The 16,996-nt window shown below is 40.7% G+C and overlaps 2 protein-coding genes and 1 long non-coding RNA gene across 3 annotated transcripts; 2 read left to right on the top strand and 1 right to left on the bottom strand.

Moving 5' to 3' along the window:
* Positions 1–1,053: 1,053 nt before the first annotated feature.
* prpf19 (pre-mRNA processing factor 19) lies at positions 1,054–6,509 on the top strand. The gene is made up of 16 exons (XM_006810145.3): positions 1,054–1,220; positions 1,430–1,579; positions 2,064–2,140; positions 3,025–3,166; positions 3,315–3,388; positions 3,487–3,552; positions 3,643–3,684; positions 3,812–3,886; positions 3,975–4,050; positions 4,137–4,246; positions 4,368–4,523; positions 4,632–4,701; positions 4,789–4,962; positions 5,178–5,260; positions 5,571–5,676; positions 5,773–6,509. The coding sequence occupies exons 1-16, from the start codon at positions 1,202–1,204 to the stop codon at positions 5,868–5,870; spliced, it is 1,518 nt and encodes a 505-aa protein (XP_006810208.1). The 5' UTR covers positions 1,054–1,201; the 3' UTR covers positions 5,871–6,509.
* Positions 6,510–7,982: 1,473 nt separating this feature from the next.
* On the top strand, positions 7,983–16,184 carry tcirg1b (T cell immune regulator 1, ATPase H+ transporting V0 subunit a3b). The gene is made up of 21 exons (XM_087849650.1): positions 7,983–8,129; positions 9,131–9,249; positions 9,405–9,483; positions 9,573–9,715; positions 9,828–9,923; positions 10,013–10,074; positions 10,150–10,276; positions 10,378–10,460; positions 10,557–10,650; positions 10,809–11,021; positions 11,121–11,271; positions 11,377–11,516; positions 12,412–12,569; positions 12,762–12,852; positions 12,972–13,090; positions 13,232–13,445; positions 13,930–14,040; positions 14,121–14,213; positions 14,307–14,427; positions 14,648–14,819; positions 15,336–16,184. Exons 2-21 carry the CDS (start codon positions 9,133–9,135, stop codon positions 15,427–15,429), a joined length of 2,478 nt encoding a protein of 825 aa, XP_087705776.1. The 5' UTR covers positions 7,983–8,129; positions 9,131–9,132; the 3' UTR covers positions 15,430–16,184.
* On the bottom strand, positions 14,542–16,992 carry LOC118454899 (uncharacterized). The gene is made up of 2 exons (XR_004843938.2): positions 16,960–16,992; positions 14,542–14,816 (listed from the first exon to the last, which is right to left on the bottom strand). It is a non-coding gene; the product is annotated as an uncharacterized LOC118454899 (long non-coding RNA).
* Between the last annotated feature and the right edge of the window lie 4 nt (positions 16,993–16,996).

The raw sequence follows: 16,996 nt of genomic DNA on the forward strand, positions 1-16,996 counted from the left end.
CGTCTTTACACTGTATGTATATTGGCCACCCAGGGGTGGTCCTCTTCTCTTTGCTCTTCTCCCTCTGCGCAAATGACTGTTTCTCAAAAGACCTGTCAGTCAGAATTGTGATGTTTGATGACGGTCATCGGCCTTATCAAGGACACAGATGTGGGGTTGAACAGCTGGCCCTGTGGTGCAGTCAGATCAGCCTAGAGCTGAATACACTGTAGCAGTAACAGTGGAGTTGAGGAGTCCTTCTCCATTATGCCTACTTGCCACAATCTTCCAAGATCTAAAGTGGTCACTCAGTATAGACACTATTATCAAAAAGGCAGAGCAGAGCCTGCGCCAGCTCAGGAGGTTCAACCTGCCTCAGGAGGTGATGATCTATTCAACTCTGCAATAATCCAGTTTGTTCTCTGCTCACTCATGTCCGTATTGTTTGGATCAGCATCCATGCAGGACAAGAACAGACTACGATGGACAGTGAAGTCTGCAGGAAAAACAAATCCAGAGTCAGGACACAAGCAGGCAATATCACTCCATACCCTCTGGTAGGTGCTACAGAGCACCGTTTGCCCAAAAAAGCAGCCATCTGTACAGTTCCTTTCCACAGGCCATCACTCTGATAAACATTTAGGACACTCACATAGTCTCTGTATGCTGAATCAAAGCATACTGTATATACTGTTCTGTTCTGTTGTACATAGCTATATGCCGTATATATATTTATAGTCAATCCTCATGGGTATGCTATATATATACTAACTAGCTGTCCATCTCTTATTTATTCCAACAGATTTGCACTCTGCAACTTTGCACTATAAATATGCCATAAATGTATTATTGTCTGTGCCGTGTTGGTGTCATGTTGTTAGTCTGTTTGTACGTTGGCTACTCTGTCATGTACACTGAGTGCAAAAACTCCTTGTATGTGTACACATACTTGATCAATAAAGCTGATTCTGACTCTGGTGTCGTGAGCGTCTATTTGGCTAAAACTCGTTCTCGTTCTCCTCAGCGCATGACGCTAGGTGGCAGAGTTTGGGACATTGAAGGTAACTCAAAGCGTAGAAGAAGAATCTTCGTTGTAGCGGCAATGAAAGGACAGCGTGCTACTTCCAAACAGAAGTAAAGTCTATCTTAGCTGCAACAACTTTAAAGTAAAGCGCGAGCAGAATCACATTTAAGACGAGACTTGTAGGACTCCGCCTGGAACATGGCTTTGGTTTGTGCAAGTAGGTGAAGCTGAATTCATTGATATGACGGAGGCCGGTTAGCACGGTACCGCGCTAATGCTGCTAGCTGATTTAGCTAGCGTTAGCGGCCATGCAGTACCGCCTTCTGCTTTTATATAGTTCAGCGATCTCTCTTTTTTAATTGTGTGTATATTTAAATTGTTGGTATTTATGTGGTGTTAAAAAGCCGGAACTGAACTCTTTTACAGTTTCTAATGAAGTGCCAGAGCACCCGTGCGTCTCTCCGGTGTCCAACCAGGTGTTTGAACGCAGGCTGATCGAGAAGTACATCGCAGAGAATGGGACGGACCCGATGAACGGACAGCCGCTGTCCGAGGAGCAGCTCGTAGACATCAAAGGTGGGTTTCTGGGTGTTTTTTATGAGCCAATAGACCTTAATAAAGCTCATACAGAGTAATGCTACTTCCGTGAGAGAGGTCGTTATCAGTGGCATGATGCTCGGCTTTGGTTTAGTAGGCTGAAGTTTGCAGGCGTGTTGCATTGTACTGTATTGTATTTATCATATAAAAAACCAAACAATACCTGAAAAATTCAAGTGAAGCGAAAAATAAAACCTCCCAAACAAATCAACTTTTATTTTCAACTTCAGAAGAAGCAGAATATTCTAATATTCTAAGTTTTCATTTCATTTGTGTGGCCTTCAGGGGTGAGGCAAACTTGGATTGGTGTTCATGAACTACTCTTTGTGATATTCATAGAAACATAGAACATTATCAAGATTTATATATGAAAAGAAAATCAGTGCGTCATATGCCCTTAAATGCTCAAATTTTATTGCAAATAAGCCTTGATAAGTTACTGAAGATGTTTCCTGTCTTTTAGTGGCTCATCCTATTAGACCAAAGGCACCATCGGCAACCAGTATTCCTGCCATTCTCAAGTCCCTTCAAGATGAATGGGTAAGTCCTGTAAACTCTGAGATAGCAAAGAACAGAGCACTTTATACTGTATCTATTGTATGTATCATTTTGTTTTTAAATAGATTTTTCTTATTAATGTTTAACACTACATCAACAACACATTAGACACACACACACACACACACACACATTTAAGAACCTTTAAACAAGTAGGGAGTCAGCTATTAATCAATCAATATAAATTAGTTATAAATATGTAGAAGTAAAATCAATCTGTAGGGTGTTACATAGTTTAACTATTAAAAGTGTGTTACAGTGCACCATTTATCCCTCTCTGGCAGTTTTTAACAACAGGACAGTTGTTTTGGGTTTATTTTGTTTGTTTGTTTTCAATTGTGCATTGTGTGATGGGTCACAACACATTATTATAAATCTAATCTGTGCCACAAAAGAATAATCTAATGGAAGATTTGCCCCTTTCCTTTCTTGAATTGCAAGTTTTGTGACGAACCCTGGGTCTTTAGAATCAATTTTAATTCATTTCTATTAGTAGAGGATCAAAAAATATGTTTGGTTGGTACATTGATTTAAATTCTTTAGCTGAGACCAAAAAAGCGAGTTCGATCTTGTTATCCTCCTTATTTCATTTAAACACATATTCCAGTGAGTTTAATACATTTTTAAAGATATATTTCAAACAATCCAGTATATTGTGGGATTTTTTTAAATTTATTTTCTAAAATCTTGACTGCAAAATGCTTGAAGAACCAAGTTAATTAACATGTCTGGTTGTTTTGAACTTATTTGTTAAGTTTTAAAGACCTCATCTGTTTGTTTGTTTTTTTGTTTTTGTTTCGTTTTTAAAATTTGTGAAATAATACATGTGTTCCTTTCTCACTTTTTCTTTTTGATATCTGTTCTAGGATGCTGTAATGCTTCATAGTTTCACCTTGCGGCAGCAGCTGCAGACTACTCGCCAAGAACTTTCACACGCCCTCTATCAGCACGATGCCGCCTGCAGAGTCATCGCTCGACTCACCAAAGAGGTCACAGCTGCAAGAGAAGGTGGGTTGACAACAATTTGGGTTTCTACACAGTTATGAAACATGTAGAAATGGCTTTAATGTGATCGTCTGGTCCAAATGAACCTGGATTCATTGATATTATGTGTGTGTTTTATTTATTTTAATGAGTTGATTTCTTCTTTCCACAGCTCTTGCCACGCTCAAACCCCAGGCCGGATTGGTTGCCCCTCAGGCAGTGCCCGCCTCTCAGCCAGCTGCAGCAGTGAGTAGCTGGGCTTTATTTTCAGCTGATAAGACAATGATCAGACTGACAAATCATGCCTTTAAACAATATTTAATTCTGCCTTTTTTTTACACCAGGGGGCTGGTGGAGAGCCTATGGAGATTAGTGAACAAGTGGGAATGACTCCAGAAATCATCCAGAAGGTAATATTGATTTTTTTTTTTTTTTTTTAACCATTAAGACCTTTGTCATAATTGCTTGATGTTTTTAAATGTGCTTTTTTCTGTTTGCAGCTCCAAGACAAGGCTACTATCCTCACTACAGAGAGAAAGAAGGTATTATATTTCTCTTGTATTTAGCTGCTAATGTGCAAACACTTGTTTTACTTGTTTTGCCACAAGCTCTGTTTGTGCATAATTTACTCTCGCTCTCATTTAATTGCTTTACTGTGGTTCTCTACAGAGAGGCAAAACTGTCCCAGAGGATCTGGTTAGAGCCGAGGATCTCGGCAAATACCGCCAAGTGGCCTCCCATGCTGTAAGTATTGATTATGCAGGATCACGAGGATGCATTTGTTTCACCGAGCGATCCAATGTATCAACGTTCTCTCTTATGTTGCTTTCAGGGTCTTCATAGTGCCAGTGTGCCGGGTATTCTGTCTCTGGATCTGTGTCCCTCAGACACTAACAAAGTGCTCACCGGTACACTGAATCAATCTTTCATTCTGTATTTCATTTGCTGGGATGCCAGACAAAGACTCTGATATTAAACCTGTTCTGTCTCCCAGGTGGAGCTGATAAGAACGTGGTGGTGTTTGACAAGAACGAAGAGCAGATCGTGGCAACGCTTAAGGGTCACACCAAGAAGGTTACCTCTGTCATTTACCACCCATCTCAGGTAACTTGTCCTCTGAGAACCTAAATGCAAACATTCACCTCCATTTTAATGGAGATGTGACTAAAACGATTGTTCCTTTAATCTGTTGTTCCTCACTCGCTTGCCGTCTTTTCTCCTCTAGTCCGTGGTCTTCTCCGCCTCTCCAGACACCACCATCCGTGTGTGGTCTGTCACCGGGGGCAACTGTGTGCAGGTGGTGCGTGCTCACGAGGCAGGCGTCACTGGTCTCTCTCTTCATGCTACTGGAGACTACCTGCTCAGCTCCTCTGAGGATCAGGTGCGTGCTTGAAATTACTGACAGGCCTTGAACTTAATCACTGAATGATCAACCTTTTTGCCGTTAAACTGCTTCACCGCTCTAACTCTTATTACTTTTATCCTGTAGTACTGGGCCTTTTCTGATATCCAGACGGGCAGAGTCCTCACCAAAGTTACTGATGAAAGTGCTGGCTGTGGTAAGTTTCTCTTTGCTTGCTTAATGCATTTGATAGTCATAACAACAGTCCTCTTCCAGGCATAATGTTTCTGATTGCACCCCTCAGCTCTCACATGCGCTCAGTTCCACCCTGATGGTCTCATTTTTGGCACTGGTACTGCGGACTCCCAGATCAAGATTTGGGATCTGAAGGAGCGCACCAACGTGGCCAACTTCCCCGGTCACTCTGGACCTGTCACCTCCATTGCTTTCTCTGAGAACGGATACTATCTGGCCACAGGTGAGACTGACTTGATAGCATTTTTTGCGTAGATTAGCCATCAGTCTGTAATGTGCATAAACTTGTAGAGCTACATTTTCTTTAGAGTATCAAAAGTGACTTGTGCATCAATGACTTGCATAGTTTTGGAGATTTATCCGTGTCTTCAGCCTTACAAGAATAAAAATGGTGTGCCAATAGAAAAAAATAAACTTAATTATCCTTGTTTGCTCCAGGTGCCCAGGACAGCTCTCTGAAACTGTGGGATTTGAGGAAGCTGAAGAACTTCAAGACCATTACTCTGGACAACAACTATGAGGTAAGAAATTTGGGATTTCTTCTTTCTAAAGGAATTTTTTAAGTGTTTGAGAAATAGTCTTAGCATCACCTGTAGGCTGTCATTGCACGCAGAGATAAATGGCTGTGGATGAAAAGTTGATTGTATAATTGTCAGGGTGCTGGTGGGTGGATTGTTTTAACTTCAGAAAGAACCAGATTATCAGTTTTTCACTGCGTTCTCTTCATTTTTACTAAGCCGAACTCCAGCGTTTCACTGTAGACCAGCTTTGAAGTTGTCCAACTCATCTTAGGTTTGATTCTGAGCCTAATCCATTCATTTTTGGTTTCAGGTGAAGTCCCTTGTGTTTGATCAGAGTGGTACCTACCTGGCTGTAGGAGGGTCTGACATCCGTGTCTACATCTGCAAGCAGTGGTCTGAGGTCCTCAACTTCACCGGTATGAAGACAAAAAAAAAAAAGTCAACTCTCTTTCGAGATTTTCAACTAGTATGCATGTGACATTTACCCCTGATCTTTTTCTTTTCAACCACAGACCATACAGGATTGGTGACTGGGGTGGCCTTTGGAGAGAATGCCCGGTTCCTGACGTCTACAGCAATGGACAGAAGCCTCAAATTTTACAGTTTGTAAAAAATAAAAGCAGAAATTCAAGATGAGGGGAGGAGGGCAACTAAGACAAGAACAGCTGCCGCTACCTCCGACACATTCATTATCAGAAAAGGAAGAAAAAAAGAAATCTGTGCTAACTTTGCATCTTTTTTAGTGAGTCAGTCCTCATATCCAGTGAAGAAATCTGTGAGATTGTCAGCGATTTGAAGCAGCATGGTTAGTGCGACATGTTTGTTGGCTTTATGTGTTTGAAATCTAAATGATGTAAAATGACATGAAAAGCCTCTAAGTTCCTTTCCTGTTTGCCAGCAATTATGATTTTACTGTAGTATTTTCTTTTTTTTGTGTGTGTATGTATGAAAGGAGAGGGGGTCATTTGGAAACTATAATTGCTTCTTAGTGTAGACCAGCTTCATTATAATATCGTTAGGGTAAGATAAGATACATCTACAGTCATGTACAGTGAGATCAACAGGTGTAAGAAATTGATGTACTTCTGTGAACTTTTGCCACATTTCATTTCCTGTTTTATTGATTCCATTTAAACATTTTTGTCTTTTGTTTTCCCCCCGGGTGTGTATTTCTTATTACCTGCTGTTTTACCTGTTGCACATCTGCCCTTTTACAATTAAATAAAATATCTTTTGTATTGCCATACAAGTGTCTGTCACTGTGGGGTCCTCAGCTAGAATGGTTACTTTGTCATTACAAGATACATCCAAAATATAAAGTTCCTTTCAAACCAAAATGCATTTTACTCATTGCTTTCTTGATGTTTGAGCTTTATACCAAACAATGAAAGTGATCTTTATTTTTGATACAGTCGCGGTAACCGGTTTACATACAAGGAGGAGATTGGATTGTTTTGTGTTTTTTACCCTCTTTTACATACTTGCACTGATATTTGGTTAAATGTTTTCTTAGAAGGGCTTGCCTTGAGCAGACAATCTAGGTATCCATCAACAAGCTTCAGTTGAGCTTGAAGGTCTTGATTTTGGAGCAGGACCCTTTTTTTTTTTTTCGACTGGCATCCTCAGTCCGTCGTGACGTAACACTCTAAAACTCACTTCACTGTGGACAGTGATGCTGCTGTTCCAGCAGTTTCCAGTTAATGGCATGCTTCATTGTAACCATTTTCCTCTTATCTGACGGTGACAGTTTAGGTCTTCTTCCAGACATACACGCACGCCCCTGACATAGTAGTGACACATTTGCATAACAAATCCCTTTTATGCTGGCAAAGAGGAACTCATGATCACATGAACAAGAAGTTAATATGCGCTGCCGTTTTCAAGTAAAAAGACACAGTAGAACCTTCAGCACCAATTAATTAAAAGACTTGATTATGTGTGGATTAGAGGAAATCCACAATAAATTCAAACATGTGCACTGAATTCTTGGTTTTTTTTTTAAACTATTAAAGATCTATGCTGTACAATCATTCCACCCTAGAGAAAGAATAGCTTGAAGAAATCAAAAGCCCAAAACGGCCATGGTTTTCACGCCTATGATACATATCTGCATGCTTAGAGGCTGTGATTTCTACGCAAATCCTACACAACATCTCAGTTAAATTTTAAGTGTTCAGTGTTGTGAACTTCTACATTCTTCCTTTGCCTGCTGCATAATAATGAAACTACTAAGAAAGGAACTATTTTTCAGTTTCTTTAAATGTAACAGAACTGAATTAAAAACCAATGTTTTAAATGTATGGTTGACTTTTACTTTGAATAGTGTCCCTAACGTTAGCATGTATCTTTTGGAGACATCACATGCTACAAATTATGGTACTGGCCTTGGTTTGTATGTAGTTAATAAAGTTAGGAGAGGAAAAAAAACAGGGCACGTCTGGGTTTATCAAACGCATGTGACTGCGGTTTCCAGATGACTGTACACCAAACCAGCTTCTCCAGATGAGCTTAACTCTAATATCAAACCGTGAATTATTAATAATAAGCTTCTAACTTCCTGTCAAACTAAAATTCTAATAAAAAAGAACAAAGCAAAACATCCACTTATTGGACTCGTTACCGCCATTAAAGATCCTAAAATCTCGACCTCTCGCGGTGGAGCGAGATTCAAACGGTAACTATCACGTGCCTCCTGCAGTAACGTGACTCTCACAAACAGGAAGTGCGGAGCCAGAGAACTTCTACCCCAAGTCTCGCAGACGCGTCTGCTTTGTCCAGGTTAGCAGACCCGGGTCAGTCCGTCCCGCTGGGTACCAGACTGCCTGACAGACACCAGGTCGAACTGCAGCGGAGGTAAAGAGCCAGACAGGTGAGGTTTCCGACATTCAGCTCAAATCTGTGTTTTTATCAAGCGGCTTTATCTCCTATAGTTGTCGCCGAGACTAAACCAAATCCCTGTGTTACTTTTCTTAAATGTTGCTGATATTAATTGGTTACATATATATTTTTAAACGCTTCAGTGTTTCGGCTTTTCCTTCACTCGAGTTGTGTGCTAGCGATTATAGAGAAAACGAAACTTTGCCCCAGGCAACAAAACCTGAGAAGCAGAGACAATAGTCGATAGATCGAAGAAGACCCGAAGTCAAATGCTTTTTCCTTAACAGCATGGATCTTTGTACATTTATAAACTGAAGCCACGCTCCTTTCATCTTACATTTATTTTATGATATAAGTAATTTTGTATATATTCTTAGTTGTCGGTTTCTCACCTTCATGACACTCTTAACGCTCAGTTTATGAAGAAACTGTTAGATCCAATTCACCGGTCATTCCTCCAAATGTATGAGGTTAGTCTGACCATAGTGCGAGCACCGCAATGCTTTGAAAAATGATCCAGCGCTGTAAGCTTTTTAAAAAAGGATCAAACACTGTAACCTTCATAAAGGTGGGGTTTACTGTAGAGCGCTTGTACAAAACTGCTTTGTATGTAGATAGGGGAAAGCAGGAATAATGCACCTTATTGTGCCCTTCTAAAATATAGTAATGCTTTTTAATATATATGTACATCTTTGATTATTTTATTTAACTAAAAAAAGAGTCAATGTGCTAATTTTGGCAGACACATGTACGTGCAACAGTGGAAACCCCACCTGATCATCTGGTCAGGAGGACCTGATGCTTCCTCTTTCTTAAGTTTACTTCTGCACTGAGTAGTTTTTATTGCTCTAACTGAAAGTAGATGCCAACCGTTTACACCATTGTCTGTCTTTTTTAAAAAATTCATATTCCTCTTTATATGGTGCAGTACTTTCACTCAGCTGTATCCAGAGGACGGTGTGTGTGTAAAGTTGTTTCTTTGGTGTTGTACAGACATGGGCTCCATATTTCGCAGCGAGGAGGTGTGCCTGGTGCAGCTCTTTCTTCAGTCCGGCTCGGCCTATAATTGTGTCAGCGAGCTGGGAGAGCTGGGCCTGGTTGAGTTCAGAGACGTGAGTCTATTAAACCCTTTATGCCGTTCTTCTTCTTCTTGGTGCAGTTCATGGAGTCCAGTGCAATTGTTAACCTGCAACAGACTGCATCATGGGTTTTGGTGAAGATCACGTAGACTCGCTCAGTAACCTTATTCTCTGCTCTCTGCTTTCAGTTAAACCCCAACGTGAACTCCTTTCAGAGGAAATTTGTCAGCGAGGTCAGACGATGCGAGGATCTCGAGAAGACTTTCCGTGAGTACTGACTCATAATGCTCCTCTTTACATTTCCATTCATCTTCTTTATTTTCCATGATTCATCATCCACCTTTTCCACCTTCCAGACTTCTTGGAGCAGGAGATAAATCGCTCGCCACCCTTAAAGGGTCCACTCCCTCCTCCGTGTCCGACACCTTCTGCCCCTCAGCCCCGTGAGCTCATCACCATAGAGGAGGAGAGCGAGAGGCTCGCCAGGGAGCTCAAGGAGGTGAGCGCCAAAATAGAGCCCGAGGAGTTAGTCTTTGGTTTTCTGCTTAGTGCACCACGAGAGACAGAACAATTTTTGGGATTAATGGAATATCGTGTATGTTTCCTACTAGGTGTCCAGGAACAGAGATAGCCTCAGGGCTCAGCTGACGCAGCTCTCCCAGTATCGAGGAGTCCTGACCAGAACTCACTCTCTCACGGCGTCACACGTGGTGAAAAACTCCATTTCTGCTCCATTTTCTGTAATTGTTGTCATGAGGAAAACTAAAAAAGAATGTTCTCTGTCTTATTCTCACAGGTGCCACCAGGTGCAGTGGAGAGCCAAGGTCTGTTTGATAATCGCCAAGATGTCCGACTCAGGTAGGTCTCAATTAAATGTTAAAGAGTAAAATGTTGTCTTTTTCCTCTCTATATAACAGTTTTCCTCTCCCTCAGTTTTGTGGCAGGAGTGGTCCACCCCTGGAAGGTGCCCTCGTTCGAGCGACTGTTATGGCGGGCGTGTCGCGGTTACATTATTGTGGATTTTAGAGAAATGGAGGATCGACTTGAGCACCCTGACACTGTAAGAGCTCGGGGAAAAGGAGAGGGGATCGCAGAGAGTTTGTGCTGTGAGTTTCATTCCAGGTGTTTTACCACAGCAGTTTGCTCTTTCTCCATTTGCAGGGGGAAATGGTGCAATGGACCGTGTTCCTCATTTCCTTCTGGGGAGATCAGATTGGACAGAAAGTCAAGAAGATCTGCGATTGGTGGGGATTTTTTTTCTTTCTTTTATTTTTGAGATTCTGAAACTGCACCTTGCCGTGTTTTGAACTTGAATTTCTTTGGATTTTCCCTCCTCGCAGCTTCCGCACTGAGACATTTGCATACCCCGAGAGCTCTGCTGAGAGAGAGGAGGTTCTCCAGGGACTTCAAGGTAGAATTGAAGACATCAAATCAGTGAGTGATTTTCTTTTGGTTTTTGATACTACATAGTCACATCAAAATAATTAAAAGACTGTAATCTCTGGTTTTATAGTTTCTACATAGGATATTATATTACAGTGCTTCTAGAACATTCATCGCGCCTCTTTTTGTGTTTCCTTCTGCGACTTCAGGTGTTGTCACAGACAGAAAGCTTCTTGCAGCAGCTGCTGATGAAGGCGGTGGCCGTTCTGCCCCAGTGGAAGGTGCGCGTCCAGAAATGCAAGGCGATCCAGTCGGTACTGAATCTCTGCAGCCCCTCTGTCACTGACAAATGCCTGATCGCTGAGGCCTGGTGTCCCACCGCCAAGCTGCCTGAACTGCAGAGTGCGCTGAGAGAGGGAGGGGTGAGACAACACATGAGCAGAAACATAGAGCTGTAAAAAGCACAGATGAGCAAATCACCTAATTTCCTGTTTTTATCCCACCCTGTTCTCCAACCTCAGAGGAAAAGCGGCAGTGGGGTTGACTCTTTCTACAACCGCTTGCCTTGCTCTACACCTCCACCTACTCTGTTTCCCCTCAACTCCTTCACAACAGGTTTCCAGAACATTGTAGACGCCTACGGAGTGGCAGCCTACCGTGAAGTCAATCCAGGTGCGTCATTAGATGACATAAATCATTTCCTCATGAAATGTGTTCAAAGTGAAGTCTTTCAGGTATTTGTCTTTGGCTAAATCTCGTCTCTCAATGCTCCTGCAGCATTGTTCACCATAATTACATTCCCCTTCCTGTTTGCGGTGATGTTTGGGGACGTGGGCCATGGTTTACTGATGACTCTGACTGCTCTCTGGATGGTCCTCGAGGAAAAGGATCCCAAACTTAGAAACAACAACAATGAGGTAACTTAGGAAAGGAGACACTCTGTATTTAACAAAATGTCTAACTTAAAGGCAACTTAATTTCAGACCAAGCAGCATCAGTAAAACAACAGACCACATTTAGATTGTTCCTCTGTTCCACAGGACCTGCTCGTCACCACACTAATAACCAAATGAACTCACTTCCTGTTTAACAGATGCCCCATAAAATATACTGAAATTCCAGAATGTTTTCATAATCTGCGTGAGCCAAGGAATCCACCAGTACCTTGTAAATTTTGCATGTGGTTTGAAATTTGCATGCACAAACATGCCTCTGGCTTCATTCTTTTAGTGGCATTACAGGTTGAACCAACATAAAAATCACCTAAGAGCAAAAGTAGCAATGGTTTCTGTGACCTCAATTCCAAAAACGTCATAGAACCTAAATAAAAACAAAACGCATTCATTTGCAATTCTCATAAACCTATATTTGATTCACAGTAGGACATAGAAAACATGTTAACTGTTTAAACTGAAAGCATGTACCAATTTAAGGAAAACAAAACAAAACATGGCAACAAGATGACGCAAAAGATTTGGGACACGGCCATGTTTCCCGCTGTGTGGCACCGCCCCCCTCAGACACCACATGGTTTAGTGTTATCTTACTGATATATTCAAAGACGTTGACTGGACGAGAGGATTTGTTGCTCTAAAACTTTGACTAAGATGCTGTTGCACGTTGTTCCTCCAGCTGTTAAATATTCGACATTTAATATTTGTTTTCTGTGTAAATAAAATGTGGGCGTATTAACAAATTTCCAAATCATTGCATTCTGTTTTTTGTCACACAGCTTCCCATTTATGTTTAAATGTAAAAAAGTCAAATAATTCTAACGTACTAAAACATGTCCTTGACCGCTTTGTGTGTCAGATCTGGAGGATGATGTTCGGTGGAAGGTATTTGATTCTGCTGATGGGACTGTTCTCCATCTACACGGGAGCCATTTACAACGAGTGCTTCAGCAAAGGCCTCGCCACCTTCAGCTCGGCCTGGCACGTCGGCCCAATGTTTGAAAAAAACATATGGAAGTAAGAACATTTTCGTATATTCACCCTGGAAACGTATTTGCTTTTTTTTTTCCAACAATGTGTTTATTGAGTTTTTAGTACACACAAAATACAGGTCAAATAAATCATAAACAATAATATAATAAGTAATATTTATTTTCTGTTTAGTCCATTTTCAACACACTTTTTTTACCTTCGTGGGGTCTCTTTCAGTTCATCGGTGCTGGCAGGGAGCCAGTACTTATCCATGGATCCTGTTGTGCCCGGCGTTTTCACAAGCCCCTATCCATTTGGCATTGACCCGGTGTGCCCATCATATTCATCGTCCTCCAATCAAATATGCACATAAATATGTATATATATATATATATATATATATGTCTCGATTGTAACTCCAGTTATTCTCTCTGATGTTGTCGTCAGGTCTGGGGGATGTCCAACAACAAACTAACATTCCTAAACTCTTACAAGATGAAGATGTCAGTCATCATCGGCATTATTCACATGACTTTTGGAGTCTGCTTGTCATTCTTCAACTACTGGTAAATAATCTTTACCCTTTGGTTGCATGTGTTTCGCTTGCACACCTGTTTTGTGTGTTTCAGATTAGCTCTGTGTTGCCTTCACATCCTCATGTTCTTATCCTGGTTTCTCCCTGGTTGTTGTTTTTTTTTTCTCTACAGGCACTTTCGCAAGTTCAGCAGTTTGATTTTTGTGCTGATCCCAGAGCTTTTCTTTATGCTGTTTCTGTTTGGCTACCTGGTGTTCATGGTGGTCTATAAGTGGGTTGCTTACGCTCCTTCTCAGTCCAAAAGTGCTCCCAGCATACTGCTCCACTTCATAAACATGTTCCTGTTTACGGAAAACCCTGACAACCCTCAGCTTTATCATGGACAGGTGTGTGCGTCGTTTGTGAGCTTCACTAATAGGAACATATCGGGTTTGCTTTATGCATTTTCTTAGCTTCCCACTTCCCGAAACGTGTGTGTTGGTTGATCACACTGAGCAGTAGTTATCATGAAATGTTATTATAAACTGAATGATAGTCTTTATGTATGTTGTTACCATATTTGCATCGTTCAGTGGTTGTTTGTGGTTTTTATTTTGTGAAAGTCTAGCATGTAAATGCAGCACTGCTTTGGCAGGTCAAACCCCAGATGCCACATCTATTACAAGCACATGAACACAATAAGGGACTTTCCAAATATAGTAATCAGCACTTTAACTGCATTATCAAGCAACAGTGATGTAGTTGTGTCTCCGTTTTGTTTTTTGAATGACAAAAATGCTGCAGTCATTAAGTAGTTAAATACATGCAAGCCCTGAACTGAATAAATTAACGGTCAAATGAGGTTAACCTCTTCTCTGTAACTCTGTGTAGGCTATAGTGCAGAAGGTCCTGGTGATACTGGCTCTGTGTTCTGTGCCATTCCTCCTCCTTGGGAAGCCCACGTTTGAATACATTATGTTCAAGAGAAGACGACGTCAAGTCGTGAGTCCGCGTTTGGTTGGATTTTAATTCCATTTATTTGGCTGCATTTACTTTTCTGACTGATCTTTAATTCTCTGCAGCATCTGGATGAAGACAGGCGTCCACTGGTGTCTGACGAAGGCTCGATCAATGTTCATCAGGGGGAAGTCGAAGGAAGGCCGCTAGTAGAAGAGGTGAGGGTGAAGCTAGAGTAACTAAATTAGTTTACCTGTTTTAATACGGTCTGATGAACTCCTTTTGTTTTGTTGTTGTTGTGCTGTCTGTAGGAGTTTGATGTCGCTGATGTGTTCATGCATCAGGCCATCCACACCATCGAGTACTGCTTGGGCTGCATCTCCAACACAGCCTCCTACCTCCGACTCTGGGCTCTCAGCCTGGCACACGCACGTCAGTGGCACTGCACATACAAACACAATGCTTATCTTCATACTCACATGATGCACACACACTCACTCACACACACACACGACTTCCTCTTTTAAAGGAAAATTACTCATACTCTTCTTCTTTTTTTTAATCCATTTTATTTCTCTAGTTATACACACTCATGTTGTTGTTTTCCAGCCAGCTGTGATTCTCTAACAGTGATTCACTTGTGTCTCCACAGAGCTGTCAGAGGTGCTGTGGGAGATGGTCATGCGTATTGCGCTGAGGTGGCAAAGTTACGTGGGAGCTGTAGTCCTCTTTGTGATTTTCGCCTTCTTTGCTGTGCTGACAGTCTGCATCCTTCTGGTCATGGAGGGGCTCTCAGCTTTCTTGCACGCGCTCCGTCTGCACTGGTGAGAATGACAGAAGGGTTGAGACAAAGGGGGAAAAATAGCTTTGCTTAACTAAGATTTTTAAAGGAAATAGGCTGTATGATTGGACTGGGTAAAATCCTGAACCACTTTTTAATTTATTTTTTATTTCGGAGTGTGTGTCAGGTTTTATGTGCCTGTGCATTTTTTTAATCCATGGTCACATGTTTTTGTTACATGCTGGTGTAAACATTGCACTCTATTTGCTGTCTATCGTGTGACAGATGTAGTGAAGACAATGACTGTGCTAAGCAGACTTTACAGCTGCCTCTGGCAATAACCCTGCATGCAAAGTGGAATTTGACTGTAGGAGACACCACCTACAGTATGCAGTAGTTTTCTCAGGATGGTGGTGCTGGAGAAAAGATTGACTTAACCTTTAGGAACAACAAGTTGGACTATTACCTAAAAAAAGTCCACTGTAGAATAAGAGTATGGTACGTGCTCTGAGGTTTCTGTTTGTTGCTGGAGATTGACTTATGCCCGTCTCTTTCACAGGGTGGAGTTTCAGAACAAGTTCTACAGTGGAGATGGTTACAAACTCGCCCCTTTCTCCTTCACATCTATAATAAATGTCTCAAACCCTATATGATCAGCCAACGGTTTATTCAGGGTTGCTAGCAAAGTTAATTTATGTGTCTATGAATCAGAACGACCCTGTCTTAACAACGGTACTCGACCTTTGGTTCCCTTTTGCTATGAAATGGGTTAGTTAACTTGCACAATGATCAATGAATGATGAATGATGTACTGTTATTTTTGCATCAGTAGAATGATTCCCTATACGTTAATTTACCACTATATCATATCATATATATAAAACGCATATTTTGTATCCCCATGCTAATTATTTTTCAAAGTGTAATGTACTGCTTTCTAATTACTCTATCAGTAGCATGAGAAATTGTTGGTAATCATGTGCTTTTCACTCTCTCAACATTTATAATAAGCATCAATTTTGAAAAGGGAAAGTACACTAGTGAATGGATTTGTTTTACAGTTTAAGGGAAAGTTTAAGTTTTGACCTGAAGTATTAAAGTGCAAGTTCTTTAGAATTCTTCAGATAATGACTTGGATGATTTTTATGAGCCAAAGATGTTCCCACATTGTCATGTCTTCCAACAACACCACACCAAGTATTTATTGATAAATACATTTTTCTCGGGTGCCTTACTAGGACTGTTTGTTTATACATTATGTGTTATGGACAGATGGTGTCTTCTATTGTTAAATCACCACTTTGTACAAAACACTGCAATGGAATGAATTTTCCCCTCCCTGTTTACACTGTAAAATTGAACAGTTTTCTGCAGAAAATAAATTAAATGTTGAGTTTTATTAAACGAAGCACTTGAAGTATCTGTTGCCAGCCGAGTGATACCATTTATATGCCACAGTACTGTTTTGAGAAGTTACCATAGATGAAAGTACTGTGCAGAAGTCTAGAGGAGCCAACTGTTATTGTTTCATATTTAGCTTCTGAGGAACATTTTTGTCTTTAGGTCGTTTTTTCTTAACAGCCTGTGACAAAAAAAATCAAAAAAAAAAAAATCAAAGTCCTATTGTGTCAAAATAACACAATAGGACAACTATCAGTCATGGCTTGACCTCAACATTACTGAAGTAGTGTGGGATCATCTTGACAGAGAACTCAGCAACATCCAAATGAGAGCTTTATTTATCCTTCAAGATGTCTGGAAACTATTTGTGAAGACGACTTAAATAAATGACAAAAAAGCTTGACTAAAAGAGTTCAGCCTGTGTCGAAAAATAAAGGTTGTCATTCCAAATTTTGACTTTTGAGCTCATAAGAATGGTAAAAACTCTGTTTTTGTCTGATTTACTGTATTTCCATGTATGTTTTCACGTTTCAATAAATAACTGCACTATTTTCCCATTTTCCTAGTAACATACAGTATAAGGAAATGAGGGGTGGCTCAAGACGTTTGCTCATTAGTGTAAAAGATTTAAATACAAGAATGTAACAACAACTCCTACACAAAAGGAGTCTGACATTAAATAATAATAATAACTTCTTTTGCAGGGAAAAATCTTCAGATCACTGGTTACTCTTGTTGCCTGATAGTTTTAGTAGAATTAAAAAGTTGTTGGCGTTTCCCACCGTTTTAAGTTCCGGAGTTAGTGTAAACGGAACCTTA

This window comes from Neolamprologus brichardi, chromosome 2 (genome assembly GCF_056152115.1).
Source record: "Neolamprologus brichardi isolate AB-2024 chromosome 2, ASM5615211v1, whole genome shotgun sequence".
NCBI lineage: Eukaryota > Metazoa > Chordata > Actinopteri > Cichliformes > Cichlidae > Neolamprologus > Neolamprologus brichardi.

Coding starts and splice junctions, on each gene's coding strand:
- prpf19 (XM_006810145.3), top strand. Junction 3,389..3,486: donor CCTCTCAGCCAGCTGCAGCA/GTGAGTAGCTGG, acceptor TTTTTACACCAG/GGGGCTGGTGGAGAGCCTAT. Junction 3,887..3,974: donor GCCAAGTGGCCTCCCATGCT/GTAAGTATTGAT, acceptor TGTTGCTTTCAG/GGTCTTCATAGTGCCAGTGT.
- tcirg1b (XM_087849650.1), top strand. CDS start 9,133: ATGGGCTCCATATTTCGCAGCGAGGAGGTGTGCCTGGTGCAGCTCTTT. Junction 11,272..11,376: donor CTACCGTGAAGTCAATCCAG/GTGCGTCATTAG, acceptor ATGCTCCTGCAG/CATTGTTCACCATAATTACA. Junction 14,428..14,647: donor TCTCAGCCTGGCACACGCAC/GTCAGTGGCACT, acceptor GTGTCTCCACAG/AGCTGTCAGAGGTGCTGTGG.